The sequence below is a fragment of the Hippopotamus amphibius genome, chromosome 9, assembly GCF_030028045.1.
Source record: "Hippopotamus amphibius kiboko isolate mHipAmp2 chromosome 9, mHipAmp2.hap2, whole genome shotgun sequence".
NCBI classification, from domain to species: Eukaryota; Metazoa; Chordata; class Mammalia; order Artiodactyla; family Hippopotamidae; genus Hippopotamus; species Hippopotamus amphibius.
Window position 1 is genome coordinate 130,071,897 of NC_080194.1, and position 21,911 is coordinate 130,093,807.

General features: G+C 53.3%; 1 protein-coding gene across 5 annotated transcripts in view; it reads left to right on the forward strand.

Annotated features, from left to right (window-relative positions):
* The window catches only part of CIITA (class II major histocompatibility complex transactivator), a 45,701-nt gene extending 24,613 nt beyond the window's left edge, over positions 1-21,088 (forward strand). For 4 of the 5 annotated variants that reach the window (XM_057695179.1, XM_057695177.1, XM_057695176.1 and 1 more), the window contains 15 exons: positions 59-103; positions 1,183-1,323; positions 1,738-1,881; positions 3,019-3,183; positions 3,737-3,805; positions 4,828-6,478; positions 7,378-7,536; positions 8,221-8,292; positions 12,124-12,204; positions 12,771-12,863; positions 14,142-14,228; positions 16,667-16,750; positions 16,928-17,011; positions 17,827-17,924; positions 18,480-21,088. In XM_057695179.1, the coding sequence (XP_057551162.1) occupies positions 59-103; positions 1,183-1,323; positions 1,738-1,881; positions 3,019-3,183; positions 3,737-3,805; positions 4,828-6,478; positions 7,378-7,536; positions 8,221-8,292; positions 12,124-12,204; positions 12,771-12,863; positions 14,142-14,228; positions 16,667-16,750; positions 16,928-17,011; positions 17,827-17,902 (2,951 nt within the window). In that variant the 3' untranslated portion in view covers positions 17,903-17,924; positions 18,480-21,088. The remainder of the gene's footprint in view (positions 1-58; positions 104-1,182; positions 1,324-1,737; positions 1,882-3,018; positions 3,184-3,736; positions 3,806-4,827; positions 6,479-7,377; positions 7,537-8,220; positions 8,293-12,123; positions 12,205-12,770; positions 12,864-14,141; positions 14,229-16,666; positions 16,751-16,927; positions 17,012-17,826; positions 17,925-18,479) is intronic. The other variant, XM_057695180.1, reaches the window with a different exon arrangement.
* Positions 21,089-21,911: the final 823 nt, after the last annotated feature.

Here is a 21,911-nt window from a genome sequence, read left to right on the forward strand (position 1 = left end):
CCTCCTGGCTTGGGACAGCCCTTCCCTGGGGCTGATGACCATGGTGTTCTCTCTGCAGCCTTCCCAGAGGAGCTGCCTGCGGATCTGAAGCACAGGAAGCTAGGTGAGCAGGGGGCGTGGGTCCAGGGAGGTTGATGGGCAGGGAAGCCAGGGCCTCTTCAAGTGTGCATGCAAACTGACATTTGAAAGCTGGGGCTCAGAGAGGTGAAGCCACTTGTCCGAGATCACAGAGCAAGTGAGAAGTGGAACTGGAATTCAAAGCAAGATCATGATTCCATAGCCCATGGTCCAAAGTTTAAGGACTGCTGGGAGATTCAGCTCCTCCTACAAAGCCTCTCCCCTAACACCTCCCCTCCTCTTAACTCTGAGTCAGAGCTGAGACTCCACCCCACCCCCACCAGCTAGTTCCACTGCGCCTCCAGGCCACATGTCCCCTTTCAGAGTGTCATCTGGTCACCCAGCACCCTCCTGCCCTCCTTAGAGCTCCCACGCCTCAGTGAGCCTCTTCCCCCATGCTCGCCATCCTCCCACCAGATGCTTCCTCCCCTCCCTTCCTCTCCCCTCCCCTCCCACTCAGTTGTTATTGCAAAGGTAGGAAGACCAGCCCCTCTGCGGGGAACAGACCAACAGACCGAGGCACGAAAGCCTCAAGCCTCATAGTGTGATGGAGAAGGCCTGGTCGCTGCCCTCAGAGAGTTCTAATCTGTTGGAGAAGACAGGGACCCTGCCCATGAAGACCCCAGGATGATGGAGAAATAGTTCAAGGAGCTCCCAATGTTACGGGGGAGGCACGTCTCCAACCTCCTAGGGCTCCCAGTTAAATGGAGGAGATAAACGGATGGGCAGCGCCTGGGGCCTCTTAGGGTCCCTAGGCGCTCAGTGACTGCTGTAGGCGGTGGCATGGACCTGGGCCAGCAGCCTAGTCACAGGTCTGTCCTGGCCCTAAGCACTCAGGGCCCAGTCACAAAGAGGAGGCGGGGTGGGGGGGGGGGGGCGGGCAGCCTGGCACAGGACAGTTGCTGATGAAACCAGCTTAACCCAGGGCCAAGAAGAGGACAGGAGTTTCCTTCCACGGCGAGCAGAGAGATCCACTCTGCTTCCAGCGCCCTCCCCACCCCAGGAAGTCCCCTCCAGACACCCACGCAGATCTCACCCAGCCTCTAACGTGCCCCCTCCTCACAGCCGAGCCCCTCACCATGCCCGTGGTGACCGGCGCTTTCCTGGTGGGGACAGTGAGCGACTCCCCGGCTCAGCCCTGCCTGTCACCACCTGCTCTGTTCACCAAGGAGCCAGCATCCAGCCAGAGCCGGCTGAAGGACACGGGTATGTTAGGGGCTTGGAGAGGGTGGGTTTCCCCCTCCCCAGAGGTGCCAGAGGAGCGACTATGGCAGGAGCCACCAGCGACAACAATTCCTCCACCTACTGGTGTCCCCCACTTCTGTCCCAGCCAGTCCCATCCTCAGGGCTCCCATCAATGCAGCCTGTGTCAGAGAACATTCCCGGGAAGGAAACGCATCCCCGGGAGACACAGCAGGGAATCCCCACCAATTAGGGAATTCACCCACCAGCCCTATGCTTTCATCAGCCGGGAACTGAGCACCCTCTCTGTGCCAGCAACACCCCGCAGGCAAGCAGACACAGCTGCAGCTCTGAAGGACTGGAGCCCTTTAGAAGGGAGTCACGTGTTAATTAAGATGCTAATGGAAAATGCCACCTCACTGTCTTTGTCTCTTGCAGTGCCCCCTTCCGGTTCCTTATTGAGCTGCCTGAGTCTCCCTGCTGGACCCATCCAGATCATCCCCACTTTCTCCACTCTGCCCCAGGGGCTCTGGCAAATCTCAGGGCCCGGGACAGGGGTCTCCAGTATACTCATCTACCAAGGTGAGTGTGCGAGACCAGGCTCCCCATCCCCTCTGCCTCTGACCTGACTACTCCCTGATCCCATCCCTCCATCCACCCCACTCCCCAGGTATTTGGCAGTTGTAGCCTAGCACCTTCTCATGATCCTCCTTCCCCAGAACACGATTCTCTGTCCCCATTTCCCAAAAATCAAAGCAGAGGAGCAGAGCTCTCCAATGTGGTCTGGGTGAGAGACACACGAAGTGGCTAAGTGGCCTTTTTGGGGTCACTTTCCCCTACTAAGCCTTAGCATCTCCTTTTTCAAAAAAAAATTAAACTTTATTATATTTTAAAATCACAACATTGGGACTTCCCTGGCAGTCCAGTGGTTAAGACTTCACCTTCCAGTGCAGGGGGTGTGGGTTCGATCCCTGGTCAGGGAGCTAAGATCCCATATGCCTCCCAGCCAAAAAACCAAAACGTAAAAACAGAAGCAATATTGTAACAAATTCAGTAAAGACTTTAAAAATGGTCCACATCAAAAAAAAAAAAAAAAAATCACATCAATGCATGCTCATTAACAAGCCAAACAATAAGAGATAATTTACAAGAGTTACTGAGTCTCTCCCTCATTCTTTTAGTATATCGTTGTGAACATTTTGCTATGCATCCTTGCACAGCTTTCTCTGAATAGCCTTGTTTCCAGGTCAGTAAAATGGTCCCTGCTGACCTGCCACACTGAAGGGTTGTGAAGGGAAGGCATGTTGGCCTCTCAGGAATGGGAGAAAGAATGAGGCTAAGGGGATACTTTCACTCAATTCAAGAGCATCTTTGAAGGTTGCATGCCAGTTTTTGTATAACGCACTGGTGTCCCAGGAGCAAGAGAGTGTTCTGGGCATCTAGGAAAATGAGCACTGACCACACAGTGGGGAAGGTGCTGTAGTAGCACTTGCCCTAAGCGCCCTATAAGCTGATTGTCTCCATTTCACAGATGGGAAAACCAAGGCTCCAGGAGCTAGATGTAACCCCAGAGCTCTTTCCTCAACTCCATCCTGAAATGTCTTCCTTTGGAAGTTACCCTCCCCTTTCCCCAGACGCCCAGAGCTACAGCCTGATTTGGGGAGGGGGTGACCAAGTGAGTTCCTGGTTGTTCCTATGCTCCTTTCCCTCCCATTGTAGGTGAGATGCCCCAGGCCAGTCAAACACCCACCTCCAGCACCCCAGCTGCCCACAGCCTCCCGAAGTCCCCAGACCGGCCCGGCTCCACCAGCCCCTTCGCCCCTTCTGCAGCTGACCTCCCGAGCATGCCTGAACCAGCCCTGACCTCCCGGGCAAACCTGACAGGTAAGAACCAGCGGGGCCTGTGAGAGTTACTGGAAGCAAAACTGAGGCCCTAGGGGAAGGCATTGCCTCAGACAATGAGATCCACCCACAGAGCTGCCTGCAGGGACCAGCAAGTTGGGTTTGTGTAAAACAGAGCAGGAAGGGTCTCCGGGGAGGGGGATGCATGGGAGGGTGGGTGAGGGGTACAATGGGAGAATCCACGTCAGAACTGAACAGGGCCACCAGCCTTCACCAGCTTGTTACACGGCAGGAAAACAAGCTCAATGCGGCCAGATTTCTGAATTGTCATCAGGATCTGGAGATCTTGACTTTAACGTAGATATTGTCATTTTTAAAACATTGGTGAAAATGTTAAAAGTGCAGCTGGCGGAAAAAAAAAGACATCTTTGAGTAGGATACAGCCTCAGGTCACTGCCTGGTAACCTCCGTCTTGGGGAGACTCAGCCCATGTCAGCTCTGCTCTCAGGATACTCAGAGGACTGACACCCCGGAGGGAGGGAGGTCCTGGGGGCATCCCTCATCCTAACTCTGACACTGGCTTCTTCCTCTCCAGAGGACGAGATGTCCCCCACCCAAGGCCCGGCAGCGCGTGAGGTCTCCAGTAAGCTTCCCAAGTGGCCTGGTGAGTGGTGGCAGGGTCCCTCTGCCCGGGTGCTGGAGGCGGAAGCCCAAATGTGGCTTCCCGTCACTCATTCACGCAATATTTATTCAATCCCTCACGTGCTGTCTCTTTCATTCATTCATTCCTTCACGTGCTCATTTGATCCCGCCGTCTCGGCATTCATTCCGCCAGTCATACCTACGCTTAGAGCAGTATTTACTGAGGACCTGCCCCTCGTAAGCCTATGCTAGGTGTGGACGTCTTGTTTGCGAGGCTGAAAGGATGAGTGAGGGGTGGGTGGGAGGTTGAGAGTGTGGATGAAGGCGGGAGTGGATGAGGTGTGTGGGAGGGATGGAAGGTGGGAATGAAAGGGAGGCTGAGAGAACAGCCAGACAGCTGAGTCTGACTCAGTCCCAGGTAAACGTCCAGGCACATGAGATGTAGTCAATCATTCAAGTTGTAAACAGGGACTTTCCTGGCAGTCCAGGGGTTAAGACCCTGCATTTCTACTACAGGGGGTACGGGTTCAACCCCTGCTCTGGGAACTAAGATCCCACACACTGCACAGTGCATCCAAAACAAATAAAGTCGTAACCAACCCCAGTATGATCCCCATTTTACAGATGAGGAAACTGAGGCCTAGTGAGGTATATCACATGCTCAAGATAACAGTAGTAAGTGGTAGAGCCAGGACTTGAACCAGACACCTGGATTCCGCTATCTTAACTCTTCATACCTGCCCCCCAACCCCCCACCCATGACCTCCCTATGGTGAGTGAACAAAAGAAGAAGGTTAGTAAGTGAAGGAGTGGACAGATAATCAAGGGAGAAGATGAGTGAATGAGTGGGTGTAGGAATGAAGGAATGAGTGTCCGGGTAACTGAGGGAGGCAGTTGATCAAGAAGGCAGTCAGGGAAGACTGTGGTGAATGGATGAAGAAGCTAGTGATGGTGGCCGGGCTGGCCTCTCGGCTGCCCTCACAGTGGCCAGTCCTGCCACTAGCATCCTCCTCTCCCCCACCCCACTCCCTTTGACCTGTGCAGAGAGTGTGGAGCAATTCTACCGCTCGCTACGGGACAAGTACCAGGCTAAGCCCGCAGGCCCGGAAGGCATCCTGGTGGAGGTGGACCTGGTGAGGGTGAGGCTCGAGAGGAGCAGTGGCAAAAGCCAGGAGAGAGAGCTGGCCACCCTGGACTGGACGGAGCGGCAGCTGGCCCGAGGGAGTCTGGCCGAGGTGCTACTGGCCTCTAGCGACCACCGGCGGCCACGTGAGACGCAGGTGATCGCCGTGCTGGGCAAAGCAGGACAGGGGAAGAGTCACTGGGCCCAGGCCGTGAGCTGGGCCTGGGCCTGCGGACAGCTGCCACAGTACGACTTTGTCTTCTGCATCCCCTGCCACCACTTGGACCGCCCGGGGGACACCTACCGCCTGCAGGATCTGCTCTTCTCCCTGGGTCCGCAGCCACTGCCGGTGGATGACGAGGTCTTCAGTTACATCTTGAGGAGGCCCGACCGCGTTCTGCTCATCCTGGATGCCTTCGAGGAGCTCGAAGCCCAAGACGGCTTCCTGCACAGCGTGGGCGGACCCGTGTCGGCAGAACCCCGCTCCCTCCGGGGGCTGCTGGCCGGCCTCTTCCAGCGCAAGCTGCTGCGGGGCTGCACCCTGCTGCTCACGGCCCGGCCCCGGGGCCGCCTGGCCCAGAGCCTGAGCAAGGCCGACGCCCTGTTCGAGCTGGCCGGCTTCTCCGTCCAGCAGGCCGAGACCTACGTGACGCGCTACTTCGAGTGCTCGGGGGCCACTGAGCACCAGCAGAGAGCCCTGGCGCTCCTGCAGGCCCGGCCGTTTCTCCAGAGTCACAGCCACAGCCCCACCGTGTGCCGGGCCGTGTGCCAGCTCTCGGAGGCCCTCGTGGAGCGGGGTGAGGAGGCCCAGCTGCCCTCCACGCTCACGGGCCTCTACGTTGGCCTGCTAGGCCCAGCAGCCCGCCACAGCCCCCCGGGGGCCCTGGTGGGACTGGCCAGGCTGGCCTGGGAGCTGGGCCGCGGTCACCAGAGCAGCCTGCGGGAGGACCAGTTCCCGTCGGCGGAGGCCAGGGCCTGGGCTGTGGCCCAAGGCTTGGTGCAGCCCACCCTGGGGGCCCCGGAGACGGAGCTGGCCTTCTCCAGCTTCCTTGTGCAGTGCTTCCTGGGGGCCATGTGGCTGGCTCTGAGCAGCGAAATCAAAGACAAGGAACTGCCGCAGTATTTGGCATTGACCCCGAGGAAGAAGAGGCCCTATGACAACTGGCTGGAGGGGGTGCCGCGCTTTCTGGTCGGGCTGGTCTTCCAGCCTCGCGCCGGCTGCCTGGGAGCCCTGGCAGGGCTGGCAGCCTCCACCTCGGCGGACAGGAAGCAGAAGGTGCTCACCAGGTACCTGAAGCGGCTGCAGCCAGGGACGCTGCAGGCGGGGCGGCTGCTGGAGCTGCTGCACTGCGCCCATGAGGCGCTGGATGCTGGGCTTTGGCAGCACGTGCTGCAGGGACTGCCGGCCCACCTCTCCTTCCTGGGCACCCGGCTCACGCCTCCCGACACCCACGTGCTGGGCAGCACCTTGGAGGCGGCAGACCGAGACTTCTCCCTGGACCTCCGCAGCACTGGCATTGACCCCTCTGGATTGGGGAGCCTCGTGGGACTCAGCTGTGTCACCCATTTCAGGTGGGGGCTGGGGTCAGGAGAGGGGGCTTCTTTGCACTGGGTACCTACAGTGGTTTTGGTGCTGTGCCCAGTGCTGACTCTGTGAGGTCTCATTTAATATGAACGGCAGCCAGATGGGGGCAGAAGTGATTCCATCCTTTTTTGAAGATGAGGAAGCCAAGGCTCAGAGAGGGACAGTAGCTTGCCCAAGGTCACACAGCCAGTGAGGGGCAGCATCATTCTTTCAACCAGTATTTGAAGGCTGGCCTTATGCCAGGCACTGGGCCACGTCTGGAATCTAAGACTGATCTGGATTTGAATTCGTTTTCTTCTCTCTATCCCCTCATCAAGCCACTATTTTGTCATAGATTAAAGCTGTGGCCTCCCCGACCTCCCTGCCACCATTCTCCTCTTCCACTCTGCTTTATATTCAACCATCAGTGCAATTTCCTTAGAAATTGCATCTGATCATATTCCATCCTTGCTTATAATCTTTCAGAGTCACCCCAGCTCCCTCAGGATGAAGTCTAAGTTCCTTAATTTAAATTAAGGAATCTAAATCCTTCAGTGATCTGTTTGATCATTGAAGCCTAATCTCCAGAGAATCTCTCCCACCTTTTCCCTAAGCGTGCTTTACCCAAGCTGTAAGGTCTACACCATTATAATGGTTCAGTTGAGACTTTAGCACTGAGCTTCCTGGTAGCCAAAGCAAAAAGGGGGAAAAAACACTGGGAGAATTGAGAAAAAGGAGAAATTGATAAGGGCTTGAGTGGCCATGGAAGACTTTCTAGAGGAAGTAGCGGTTAAGCTGAGGAAGGAAAGTATCTGAATAGGTAGGAGGTCCCTTCACGGAGCACCCCCCCTCCCCATTATGGTCTAGGCCAGTCACCATGCCTGGGTCTGAGGCCCTTCCTCCACAGGGCTGCCTTGAGTGATACAGTGGAGCTGTGGGAGTCCCTACAGCAGCGTGGGGAGGACAAGTTACTCCAGGCGGTGGAGGAGAAGTTCACCATCGAGCCTTTCAAGGCCAAGTCCATGAAGGATGTGGAAGACCTGGGCAAACTCGTGCAGATCCAGAGGTGAGGGGGAGAGGGCATGGGAGGTAGTCCAGGCAACACAGGACGTAATATTAAGTCTGCCATTAGCACTTCCAGTGCCTCCTCTTTTGGAGGGACCTCCCATACTCCTCCCGGGGCAATGACCATCCAAAATCTCTCACTGCAGTCACCACTCAGGCAGAGCCCCCATGATTTATCACTTTGTTCGCTTTAAAACTTTCCATTGTGTACCCAGTTCTTTCTCAGCTAAAGCCAAGGAGGTATTCCCTCCTACTAAGAGTTCCTAAGCTGCCTTCTGCATCTAGTAACACGCGTGACACATACGGCCACCTTTCAAGGCAGCCAGGACCAGTATCATCCCCGCTTTATAGATGGCAGAGGTCAGAAGGCAGAGGAAACGTGACCAGAGAGCAACTGTCTTTCCTTCATTCCTTCATCATACATTATTTGAGCACCTCCTATGCGCCATCCGGGATGGGTGTGGGTGATGCCTTCTCTGAGGCTCTTTTCTGTGAAACACACATTAATGCCTTAATAATATCTGGTCCTGAGGTTTTTCTCTTTAACAAAGGGCAACAGTAGCCCAAGGAAGGCAGCCCTTCCGGGGAATTTTGGGCACTGGGGCAGGCGTCCTGGGACACAGAGGAGTGGGCTTCACGACAGGTGAGGAGACAGCTCTTCCCCAACACTGCCTGTTCTCTCCAGGAGAAGACGTTCCTCTGAAGACACAGCTGGGGAACTCCCTGCTGTCCGAGACTTAAAGCAGATGGAGTTTGCGTAAGCGAAGGGGTAAATTGTCTTGGGTCCCCCACGAGGCTTCTCCTCTGGCATTAGCTGGGCTTGTGCCAGCAGAATGGAGATGGGTCCTCAGAATCATTCTTACCCTCTTGCCCCACCAGTCTGGAAACCAGCTTCCAGCAGCTGGGGCACGGCCGGTCCCGGCTAGTCCTGGAGATGCTTGGGGGTGATGTGAACTTGCCCATTTGCTGGTAAACATACTCATCCGCATCCACTCATTCAACAGACCTACTCGTATGACCGAGGCCACTGTTCCCAATGAGCTTGCTGTCCAGTGTAAATAGACAGTTACCGCCGGCTGTGATTAGTGGCTGTCAGAGTGCAGACTTGAGGGAGGTCAAGGCGACTTCCTGGAGGAGGAGACTGAAGCACTGAAGCTTTTTTTTTTAATCTTTAAATATGTATTTATTTTGTTGCCCCGGTTTTCCGTTGTGGCAGGCGGGCTCCGTAGTTGCAACTCACAGCCTCCTTAGTTGTGGCATGCATGTGAGATCTAGTTCCCTGACCGGGGATTGAACCTGGGCCCCCTGCGCTGGGAACGTGGAGTCTTATCCACTGTGCCACTAGGGAAGTCCCAAGCATTGAAGCTTGACAAAGGAATAGGACTGAACCATGCTGGGTGGAGATATTGTTATCATCTTCCCATTGTACAGAAGCAGACACTGAGGCCTCGAGAATGTAAACTGTTTGTCCAAAGTCACAAGTGTCAGTTCAACCTGGCTTTTGCTCGAGCAAAATGAAAAAGCTAAATTCATGGTAGGTCCTTGTTAGGGATCTAAAATCATCCAGCGATTTGGAAGGAATTATTAAACACCTACAGTGTACTCAGTGCCTTAGTCTCAGTAATTTCAAGCTACTCTGGGAGATAGTCATTAACTTCCCCATTTTACAGATGAGGAAACTGAGGCCTAGTGAGGTTAAGTAACTTATCCAAGGTGCCCAACTGGTCCCCTATAAGCTGTCTGCTTCTCCTGATCTATGCTCCCCCGGTGCCCCAGAAAAAGCCAAGCATTTCTTCTTTTGAAAGGAGGAAAGATGCCAAATTTGTGCAGAGGTAAAAATGTTGCTGAAAAGAGGAAATGTATGAAAATAATCACCAAGCTCCTCTTCTGGTTTTGAATTATTTTCAGCTTAAAAAGCCCCTAGCTCGAGGTCGGAACTTTGCTCTGGGGAACAGCCGTGGGGTAGAACAGCCCAGAACCCGGAGACTAGCCACCTGCAGGCCGGAAGGCCCAAGAAAGTTCTGAGGAAAGAAGGAAGGAAGGAAGGAAGGAAGGGACTATTTTGGGTGTGTGACTGGCAGCCGCTGTGCCTGGCAGATCTCATCTGCCTGTAGATTAGACCCATCAGCCGCTCAGAACCCTGCAGGGGCTTGGCCTGCTGGTGAGCAATTCTCCCTGATTCAGCCCCCATTTACCTCTTCACCCTCACCTCCTGCACTCTCTCCAGCCACGTGGGTCCTCTTGGTTTTCAACCTCACTAGGCACGGTTTGGTCCCTGGGCCTTTGCACTGGGTGTGCCTTCCGCCCAGGACGCTCTTCCCCAGGCATCTGCGTGGCCCACGCCCACATCTTTTTCTGGTTTTCCGTGAGAAAGGGCTTTTCTGACTCCCATATTTAAAAGTACAATTCTGCCCTGCTCACCCTGTACTTTGTTTCGTATCTCTTATCTCCCATACCAGACAGCCAGAAAGTTTACTGATTTCTTTGATTTTCTGTCTTGCCTCCTGGAATGTCAGCTCTGCGAGGGCAATTTTTTTTGTTTCTTGGTTGGTTTTTTTGCCTGTGTTGGGTCTTCGTTGCTGCACGCAGGCTTTCTTTAGTTGTGGCGAGTGGGGGCTACCCTTCATTGGGGTGCGAGAGCTTCTCATTGAGGTGGCTTCTCTTGTGAGCACAGGCTCTAGGTGCGTGGGCCTCAGTAGTTGTGGTGCACGGGCTTAGTTGCTCTGCGGCATGTGGGATCTTCCCGGAGCAGGGATCGAACCTGTGTCCCCTGCATTGGCAGGCGGATTCTTAACCACTGCGCCACCAGGGAAGTCCCAAGGGCAATGATTTTTGTCTGTTTTCCTCACGGCTGTCTGCATGATAGGCTTGGTGGGCCTGGCACGTGGTAGGCAAGCAATCAATATTTTACAAATGAATTCCTTAATCTTTCCAAAAACCTCTTAAGATTAGGGCTAAATTTGAGAAGATTGAGACTCAGAGGTGAAGAGATTTGCCCAAAAAGCCCCACAGAAGCTAAGTGGTAGAGCCTAGATTCAAATCAGATTTCGGATCCCATTTGGTGACCTTTCATTGAGGCTAGTGGTTCCCAGACTTTGGGGTTTCAGAGACTGAGAACATTTCAGAGTGAATTTCCGTGACTATGCGCAGTTACCGTCTTTTAATTGGTATCGAGTATGTTCATTTGAACAAGTGAAATAACCGCTGCTGGCACCATGCTTTTATGAAAAATGAACATTTTAATATCAAAAAAGTTCAAAGGATATAATTTCAGAATAAAAGGCAGTTCTTTACATTGAAGACAGTTCTTTTCACTGAAGACCGTTCTTTACACTTAACCATATTTTAAAAACGGGGACTTCCCTGGCTGTCCAGTGGTTAAGACTGCACTCTTCCAATGCAGGGGGTCCGGTTCAATCCCTGGTCAGGGAACTAAGATCTCACATGCCACGTGGCATGGCCAAAAATTAAGAAAGAAAGAAAGAAAGAAAGAAGAAAGAAAGAAAAGAAAGAAAGAAAGAAAGAAAGAAAGAAAGAAAGAAAGAAAGAAAGAAAGGAAGGAAGGAAGGAAGGAAGGAAGGAAGAAAGGGAAAAACAAAAGAACTCAAAATAGCACTCTGTTGTCTTTTATTTTTCTCATTCTCTCGAAATCTGGTCTAAATGTCCATCCAGGCTGTGTGACCTTGTGTGAGTTAGTTAACCTCTCTGTGCCTCAGTTTCCCCATTTGTAAAATGGGGATAAGAAGCTCTCTTAGCTCCGAGTCATTGTGAGGATTAAATGAGGTCTGATCTGAGTGATTGGCCTAGCATGTTCCTGGCACATAAAAAGTGCTCAAGAAATGGTTCCATTTGTTATTAAAAAGCAATGGCGGACTTCCTAGGTGGCACAGTGGTTAAGAATCCACCTGCCAATGCAGGGCACACAGGTTCAATCCCTGGTCCAGGAAGACACCACATGCTGCGGAGCAACTAAGCCCGTGCACCACAACTATTGAGCCTGTGCTCTAGAGACCATGAGCCACAACTATTGAGCCCATGTACTGCAACTACTGAAGCCCATGCACCTAGAGCCCGTGCTCCACAACAAGAGAAGACACCGCTATGAGGAGCCCGCGCACCACAATAAAGAGTAGCCTCTGCTCACCGCAACTAGAGAAAGCCTGTGTGAGGCAACAAAGACCCAGTGCAGCCAGTAAATAAATAAACAAACAAATAGATAAGTAAATTTATATAAAAAAAAAAAAGCTATGGCAAATAAGTAAACCATCTTTCTCAGGACTGATGGTGGTTCTCAGGCCAGCGTTTAGGAACCACTTCCTCAGGCCAGGGTGGGAGAAGGGTGCATGCGGACGTCGGCAGGAGGAAGAACTGGCTCCCCACTCAGAGATGAAAGATGGGGAGCCCCCAGCTGGGAGCCCAGCTGGCCTCTTAAGTGGGCTTTGTGGAAGTGTGCCTGAAGCAGAAGGGATTGGGGTCCCACCGAGGGTGGGGGGGGGTAGGTAAGGCCTCAGATGGGCCTGCCTTCTGTGGGGTCCCATAGAGGGGCCATGACTGTTTCAGGGTCTTAGCTCTGCTCTTTGCCTCCTAGGCTGGGGCCTGTCTTGGGCCCTCAGGCTTTTCCCAAACTGGTGAAGATCCTTGAGGTCTTTTCTTCCCTTCAGCATCTAGAGTGAGTATAGACCCCAGGATCCCTCCTGGACACCTTGGGCTTTGACAACCCCAAACCCTGGCCCTGTTTGTCCCTTTGTGTCTCTATGTGTGTGTCCTGCTGCTTCCTCAGTGTGGCTGGTGTAAGTGATCTGATGCCCCCACTGCAGGGAAGTGACAGCAGATGGAAATCCTCAATAATAAAAAAAGGTCGATTCCTTTCGTGACCTTAGAAACTCTTTTCCCCTCATGTGCTGCTTCCAGCAATCCCACGGGAAGGGACATGACCCATTGTACAGTTGAGGTCTCGAGAGGGTGAGGAAGTTGCTCCAGCTCATGGGGCTCCCAGGAAGGAAAACAGGGATTCGGGTCCGTGGGGAGTTAGAGCCTCGTCCCCTGGTTGGCCACCTGGCGCTCCCGGGTGATGAAGATTTGCTCTCAAATGCTTGGAGCTGCCGCTGTGTCTGGCCATGGTGTGTCCAGGGCTGGGGGCATGGGAGGAGGCCGCTGCTGGGTCAGAGGGTGGGGGAGGGTTGGGAACCCTCCAGGGTGGTGCCTGATGGCCCCCCCACCTGATTCTACCTGCAGCCTGGACTCACTGAGTGAGAACAAGATCGGGGACGAGGGTGTCGCCCAGCTCTCGGCCACCTTCCCTCAGCTGAAGGCCCTGGAGACGCTCAAGTGAGTGAGCTGGTCCTGTAGCCGTTGTCCCCAAAGTCCAGCTTTTTTATTCTTTCATTCACTCATCCACTCAATCATGCATCCGTTAAGTCATCCACCCATTCATTCATTCATTTAATCATTTCTTTACTCAGCCATTCAACCAAACATTTACTCATTTAATCAACAAATACGTAAGAAGCACTTACTACGTGCAGACAACATTCAAGGCCCTGGAGACCCAGCTTTAAACAAAGCAAAGCCCCTGACCTCAGGGATCTTCTAGGGAGGAGACACAATAAACAAAGGAACATCCATAACTATGAAGTGTACAGTAGTGAGTAAGCAATGTTTAGTGAGAGAGTTAGACGGGAGTGGGGGTGGGGGTGGGAGTGGGGGGGGGGGAGACAGGACAGATAGATTAGGATTTATCAGTAAAACATTATTATCAAAATAGTGAATTTGTATTACAAAAAAAACTGTTCTGGGTTTTGGGAAATAGGAGATTGATATGATGCAGGAGGGTCAATGTGACTTTCTACTGAACCTGGAGGGATCATCAAAATCTACCCACACTCTACTCCACACCATGATCAGGGCAGCCACAAACTCAACAGAATTCACTTGGGGATTTCTGAGATGGGAGGACACTGAGACTTATTACGTAATTTATAGTGTTTAAGGAAACAGTGTGAGTAAGCTAGATTCCCCTCTCTTCGTCCTTCCTTCCCTCCTTCCTCCCTCTCCCTCCCTCCATCTCCCTCTCCTACCTTTCCTTCCTTTTTTCCCACCACTTAAACATTTTCTGAGCCCCTACTATGTGCTTGGCGCTGCTGTAGGCACAGGGATACACTAATGAACAAAACAGAACCGACCCCTCACCTCGCTGAACCCACGTCATTATACAAATCATATAAACCCTTATGTAATGACAGTGCTGAAAAGTGGTCCAAAGGGAAAAGAATGGATGCTATAAAATCATGAAACAGGTGTGCGGGGAGCACAGTCTCTCTCTCTCTCTCATCTGCATCCTCATCCGCATCATCCCACTCACCATAAGGACGTGACTGCAACCTTTTATTGATTTAGCACAAATCTACCCATAGCGCCCCTCATGCAGTTCAGCACCCACGACTCTCATCTGGGTAGGTTGCTTGGTGCTTGCTGCCCTGGGCCGCCCTGTGAGGAAGCAGGGGCTCCTAGCTCTGCCGTAGCCTGGGGTGATGGATGCTGATGGATGCTGATGGGAGGGGTGAGCATTGAGGTTTGACCCTGAGCCCTCACCTTCTATCCCTGCAGTTTGTCCCAGAACAACATTACCGACGTGGGTGCCTGCAAGCTGGCTGAGGCCCTGCCCTTGCTGGCTGGGTCGCTCCTTAGGCTGAGGTGAGTGGGGCTCCCCATGGGTCAGGCATTGAGCTGGTGGGCTGGGGGCGGGCAGAGAGTGCCCTTGGTGCCAGCCGCAGGGCCCAACACTGGGACCCTGAAAACAATCACTACAGGCTGTTCTATTGTGCCAATGTTGCACAGCTTGGTAGGGGTGGGGAGTGGGGGGAGCACTGACCTAAAATCCAACATGAGCACACCCACTGGAGTTGGGCAATGCCACTGCCCTGAACAAGAAGATTAGCAGCTCCTGGGGGTACAGCATCTGGCAAATTCTGGGCAAGTCACTAACTTATCCCAAGCCTGTTTCCTCACCTGGAAACTGGGTACCATCCCAATGGCCTATGGAAAGCACTTGGTGCAATGCCTGGCTCTGGTGCTTAATAAATCTTGGTCCTCTTTCCCCAGGGATGGCAGGACTGAGCCTTTTCTGGAGTCCCGGGGTGGTGGTTTCTAGAACGCTGACCATGCACTGACAGTTCTGGCTGACTCGTGTCACTCACACACTGGTCTGTGCCTACACTGCCACCTTCTGGTAGGCCTTGGAATAGCACATCTTGCTTTTGATTGCTTTCAGCATGGTCCCTGGTGGTACCCGGCATTAATGGATCCTTCCAGCCCATTAACCTTCCAGCCAGGGTCCCCACGTGCAGCTGCATAGGTTGTGTCCTATGCAGCTTGGAGTCTATGTGACTGGCGCCCCCTAGAGTTGTGAAGGCATTTAATATTCTCTAATATCAACCATGCGCCAGAACCTGTGCTAGGAACTAGAGATATAGCTACGGATAAAACCAGTGTGGGTCTTGCTTTCAAGTTCCTTGCATAATAAATAAGTAAGCACCTGCATAAACAAAACGTTTAAAATGCTGGTTCATGCTGGGAAGGAGGAGATGAACAAAGGCCCCGGAGGGTACAAGATGGAGTATTGAATTCACCTGGGAGGTCAGGAGACCTTGAGGAGGTGGCCCTCCCCCTTCTGTGGGCTGATCTCAGGGAAAAACATTCCAGGAAGAAGGAACAGCAGAGGCAAAGGCCCTGAGGTGGGAAGGAGATTGGGTCTTTGAGAGTCAGATGGGCCACTGTGGCTGGCTATAGGGAATGAGGGGCAGAGGGTGCGAGATGAGGTGGGAGGGGTCAGGGGAGGCCAGATCATGCAGGGAGACCCTTGTAGGTCAGAAGCGGGGTTGGGGGTTTTTCCATTGTAAATGGAGAAGCAGGTGGGGTATGTGGGGGTGATATGTGATCTGACTGACACATTAAGAAACCTCATATTGGGAATTCCCTGGTGGCCTAGTGGTTAGGATTCCACTTTCACTGCTGTGGCCCTGGTTCAGTCCCTGGTCAGGAAACTGATATCCTGTAAACTGCGTGGTGCAGCCAAAAAAAAAAAAAAGAGGAAACTTCATATTTTATGGACTCTAAGATGCCATCCATCTGTAAGACACCATTAAGAGGACAAAACGCTGCTAATTAAATGACATCCATTGATTATCAGACATTTTAATCTCAGTGATTTTCCAATGTGAACATGTACATCTTGGCATCCATGAAATATGGAGAGAATCCTCTTCCTGTGGGGAGGAAGGGCCTCCTTGTTCTAAGATCCACCCTAGGAAGAGATTGCAAAACCTCCTCCTGGTTCCTACCGGCCGACCCATGACATCAAGGGTTCCTGGAGTTTAGCTTGAATCCACTTTGCTGCAGTGTAGACCTGCTGCTTTTACATGCAGCCCTGCAGTGTTGCTCTGAGGCCAAGCCAAGGCAAAGTCATGGCCTTGAAATTAGAACTGCGGCCGCACCTGGCTTGTTAAAAGGATGCTTGCTAATGAGGGTACAGCTTAAGTTGGCACCAGTGACACCCGTCGTGCTATTTTTGACACAGCGGATGGTGACTGAATACACTATAGAAACCTGAGCCTGCCTGGTGACCCAGGGTTTCTCTCTCCCCTGCTATCCCCAATGCTGGGCACCCGCCACCCCGCCGCCCGCCTGGCCCAACTACAGTAATTTTTATAACTCTCACAAACCCCCTTGGGAGGTATAATAACCATAGTTAACGTGTAGTTCATTCCATGTGTCAGGCCCTGTTCTGGGTGTTTTACCAACACTGACTCATTTACTCCTCCCCACAATCAAGCCCATTTTATGGAGGAGCAAACTGAGTCACAGGGGAGCTAAGTAACTTGCCAAAGTTCAGACAGGCAGCAAGCCACAGAGCTGGGATTTAAACTTGAGATGTCTCAGGCGGGAAGTTACCTTCATTCAGCTGAGTCCTGCTTCCCTGGACTCACTGAGTGACCACGAAGAAGCAGCCTCAACTCCCCGGGCCTCAGTTTTCCTGTCTGTAAAATGGACCAGTAATACCAGCTGGGTGTGGCACCCCCTGGGCCCTGACCCCCCAGAACCCCGGCCCCTGCCCTGACCTCTATCTCCGGCAGCTTGTACAATAACTGCATCTGTGATGTGGGAGCCGAGAGCCTGGCGCATGTGCTTCCGGACATGGTGTCCCTCCGGGTGCTAGAGTGAGTGTGGGAGCCTGGGCAGTCGGGGCGGGGCTGGGGCTTGGGAGGACCAGGGCCTCCTGCTGGCATCCTGGGAAGGGCTGGGCTGAGGTCTGGTTGTCGAGAGTGTGGTAATGGCCTTGGTCTGGGGCTGGATGGTCCCCAGGGCCATGATCCACAATGGGTTTCTCTCCCCAGTGTCAAGTACAACAAGTTCACAGCCGCTGGGGCCCAGCAGCTCACTGCCAGCCTGAGAAAGTGCCCTCACGTGGAGAGGCTAGAGTAAGTCTCAGCAGTGGTGGAGGGAGGGTCAGTGTACAGTCCACTGTGCAAGCCCTGAGCTCAAATCCTGCTCTGCCCCTCACCAGCGTGCAGCCTTGGGCAAGCAGACACGTCACCCCTCTGGTCTTAGTTTCTTTTCTTCTCTTTTTTTATGGCCGTGCTGCGCGGCTTGCGGGATCTTAGTTCCCCAACCAGGGGTGGAATCCGGGCCCTCAACAGTGAGAGCGCCGAGTCCTAACCACTGGACCTCCAGGGAAGTCCCGGGCCTCAGTTTCTTTGTCTGTAAAATGGGAGTGATAATAATATTTACCCCCAAGCAGTTTTGTGGGGTTTAAATTTGTCAAGATACTCAGAACAGTGTCTGGTACACAGAAATGCTCAATATCTTAGGCTGAACAATATGAAATCACTTATATTCAACCAGTTTTGACCTACACAGCTGGCAGATTTCATATGGTTCAAACTTATTTATTATTACATCACTATGATGTCTACTGTCCAATACTGTACTTTACTGTCTTTCAAAGCACTTTCATCTACATAATCACTCATATCTTCTAGGAGACATAGGGTGGCTCTTGTAAGACCCATTTTGCAGATGAGGCGCATAAGGCACAGACAGGTTAACCAGACTTTTTGAGATCACACAGCAAGTCAGCAGCAGAATCAGGTTTAAAAAAGGGGGCTTGGGGCTCCTAGGCCTCTGGTGTCCCCATGACCCCACACTAGGCTGGGTAGGAGGAGGGATTTGGGGGCGGCTTGCGTTGGGGCCACCCCCTCTCCTCTAACCTCTGTGTGCAATGCCCCCATCACAGGATGTGGACGCCCACCATCCCATTCGGTGTCCAGGAACACCTGCAGCAGCTGGACTCAAGGACCATCCTGAGATGATCCAGGCTGTGCCTGGAACAAGGTACCTGAGACGAACTTGGAAGGGGAGAACCACAGGGGTCCCGGGGGACAGTGTCCTGTGAAGTCAGAATCCATAAAAAGCACGCAGGGCAGTGGGTGGGAGCTGGGTGACCACTCCTGGACCATGTGCCGTCTGCACCACACCCATGGTATCCCCCTGTGCTGGGCTCGGTCGGGGGGTCTTCTAAAGCCTCTGAGGACTTGGGCCCTGAGGATCCTCCCTGTGGGCAGGCATGGGACCCGGGGAAGGACGGATGGGTCAGCCATGCACATCCCACAGCCCTCAGCATCGAGGGCTCCCCAGCCATCCCGGCTGCTGTTTCAGCCTGTTGGCTTCCCCGATGCCCGGCATTGTCTTCATAGGAATTTGCTCTACCAGTTCCCTGCCTCTCTCTATGCAGATGACTGTCCCCTCACTTCCATGCTCCCCGACTGGGACGTCCCCCTCCTCCATTCCTGCCATCCCTCCCATCCCCAGTCTCGACCACACTCTACCCATGTGTTGAACTGCCCCAGCCTAAAGCTTCCTGATCTCCCCTGTCCCCATCTCCCACAGCACGTTCTCTGAGGACACTGACCACGCTGGACGCTGACTGTTTATTTGTGGACACAGCTCTTCTCGGGCTGTTTCCCGTGAGCCTTGGCATCCTGGTGCCCAGCCCCGGTGGCTAAGGGTCGGCCCCTGCTCAGCTGCAGAAAGGACCCATGGCCTGCTCTGCGGACAGACCTGGGCCCGGTCCCAGGCTCCTTCAGGGCCCAGGTTGATGTCAGCTGTGCTCAGTCACTGTGGTCCTGGCAGACACACAGGCGCCTGGTGGCAGCAGCTGTGCACCCAAGAGCCCTGAGGCATTCCCTGCAGGGAGCTTCAGACAGCGTGGCCAGGCCAGAGCAAGGGATAAGGCGGCCACATCCCCGCCTGCCCAGCTCCCTGCTGGCCTGGGGAGGAAACACTGCTCCACGCTGCTCTCCTAGCAGGGCCAGATCTGGAGATCCCAGCAAGCATCCTCCAGCCTGCTGATTTCCCGAACCACGGCCAGCTGGGATTCTACGACAGCTGCCTTCTGTCTCTGGGACTCACTGGTTTGCACTAACTTTGTTTGCCGAGGCCAAAGCTGGGCCTGGCCAGACACCCTGGACCTTAGCAGGAAAAGAGCTGATGGTACACTAACGGAGGAGGAGAGGGCCAATGGACTGGAACCCCTCTGCCTTTTGGCCTCCATTTCCAGTGTCTTTTTTTCACTACATTATAAATGGGTCATTTAATCGCACGGGCGGGTCCTGTGTTTGAGTTTATATGGTAATTACTATTTTGGGTGCCCACTCTTCTGGCTAGCTAATGTATCACAAACCACCTGCAAAACGCAGAGGCTTAAAACAGCACACACATTAATTCTGCTCACACACCTGTCTTTTGGGCAGGGGTTGGCAGGGACAGCTCTGCCCCACTCAGTGTCAGATGGGGTTGTCTGAAGGCTCAGTCACTCGTGTGTCTGGCACCTGATGCTGGCCAGTGGCTGCGGGCCTCGGTTTCTCTAAGGAAGTCTCTCCATGTGGGCAAGTTTGGGCTTCCTCACAGCATGGTGGCTGAGTTGAAGGGTGATCACCCCAAAAGGAAGAGCGGTGGCGGCAGGCAGGGGAGACTGAGACCATGGGGAGAGGTCGTGTCCTTTTTATAATCCAGCCTTAGCTGTCACACAGCATCACTTCTGCCACATCCTATGGCCAGTTGACGGGGGGCCTTGCTCTCCTCCCCTCCCCAAACCCCTCAGCCCAACACACACAGCAGAGTCCACTTTGGCTCAAGTCCTGTCTTTTGGGAAAGGATTTCTTCTGTGGCTTCCTACCATCCATTGGAAAATTCTTTACTTGGGGGTCAGCAAGGTGGAGGCACCGTGAGCCTTGCCGAGTGTTTTCCTCCATCTCTGATCCTCCGCTCTGTCCTGGGAGTCGTTCTTAGCCGAGCTGGAATCTGGCCCTGGCCGTGGCAAGGCTGGAAGGGACTTGGCAGCTTGGCTGTCTACACAGAGAGCTGCCAGGTCGGCTACTGTTGTTTTTCACTGGGGCACAGTTGCTCGGCCAGAAGCCCCGATCTGGGACAGCTTGGCTCTCTGCTGGTGGCTGTGAGAGCTGCCTGTGCTCCAGTGTGCCGGCCCTGATGCCTGCTTCCCAGACTCTCTTTCTCTTCCCAGTAAGTGGGCGTGAGGGGTCGGGAGGGTCAGAGTGATGCTGATCCAGCTGCCTGGCCGGCAGTCTTCACAGGAAGGCGGTGCCTTCCGCCTTGGCCGGTGGCTAAGGGCATCAGGCCTTGCAGCTGGGGCATCACCCCGCAGGGAGTCCCTGCATTTGTGGACTCTGGGCAGTCCATGGGACTCCCACTTGTGCAGGAAGACACTCCCCTTCTGATGCCGGCATCTAGGGCACCGTTCAGCCAGGTGGGGTGGGCACGGCTGTCCCCACTGCTTTTGGTCTGTTCAGAGGTAACAACATGAGGTCAGAGGCTGTGGGATTCATAGTAATGACTTTAAGTGATAGCTACCACGTATTGAATGAGTTGATACGTGTATAGCGTTTATCACAGCTCAAGGGACATCGTAAGTGCTCAATAAGTATTGTCAATGATTATCAATCCTTTGTGCCAAGCATGATGCTGAGCCCCTCCTTCTCAAGAGGGACCACGATGTAGGGTCAGCAGCTCAGACTCTAGAGCTAGACCACTTGGGCCCAGTGTCCAGTCACCACTTACTTGTGCATATGACTTCTCCGTGCCTCAGTCTCCTCATGTGTTAAATGGGCATAATCACAGTACCTTCTTCGTGGGGTTCCGTGGAGGTTCAGTGAGCGAATACGCTGAGAACAAGAGCCTCCCATCCAGTTCCATACATGTGGGCAGTCATTATTATATACATTCATGTGTTTCATTCTCACTTCTGCCTGGAAAGTTTTCCCAGCTCTTCACGTGACCTGAAGGACTCAGTGTAAAGTAAAGCACAGCTCCTCAGGACCGTACTAAACATGGACACCCTCCAGCCCCATCGCTAGTCTATCTTTTTCACACTTATTTGTTGTGTTGTCCACTCTTGTCCTAGGATGTGAGCTCTAAGAGGGAAGGTAACTTGTCTGTTCATTGCTTGCCCTTTGCACCCAGCACGGTGCCTGCACGTAGTAAGGGCTCAATAAATGTTTGTGGAATGAACAAATAATTGTCGCCACAACTTTGCTTTCTTTATTGGCTGTATTCATGCTGCAAACATAGCGAGGTCACAGTGCTGTATTCAAAGAGATGCTCAAGGTCCCTGCTCTGTTACATCCTGCATTTTAGTAAATTTAAAAAAAACTCCCGGGAATTCCCTGGTGGTCCAGTTGTTAGGACTCTGAGCTCTTACTGCAGGGGTCCTGGGTTCGATCCCTGGTCAGGGAACTAAGATCCCGCAAGCCATGCAACAAGACCAAAAAAAAAACCCCCCTGAAAACAAAAACACTCCCTGGGCAAGGCTGTCAGGTATGGTTGGGCAGTCTGTGCACTGCACAAAGGCCCTTCGACATGGGGGTACATGGGGCCTGCAGTCCAGTCTGGGCTCTGCTAGCCTAGCTGTGTGTCCTGGTGTGGGGCCGTGTGCCCAGAGGGGCACCTTGGTCATTAACACAAAGTCATAAGATGGGTAAATGACTTCCCCATTCACAGATGTGACTTGCCTAAGGTCACACCCCTATAAAAGAGGGAGTCAAGATGCAAACTCCACTTCTGACTTCTCTGGAGGGTCGCTCTGTGGGCACAGGCACCGGGTACTGGAATCACTCTCCGAGCCGCATTTGCTGGGTGGGAGAAGTCATGCCCAGGGGAATCAGGGCACCTGACATCTGGATTCACACTGTCCATTGACGGCACGATTCCATGTTCGGTGGACTTCAAGGTCATGCAACCTCTTAAACCCTTACCTTTCCCCTCAGGCCACTCTCACAAAGAAATGTCTCCGTTCTCCTGCTCCCC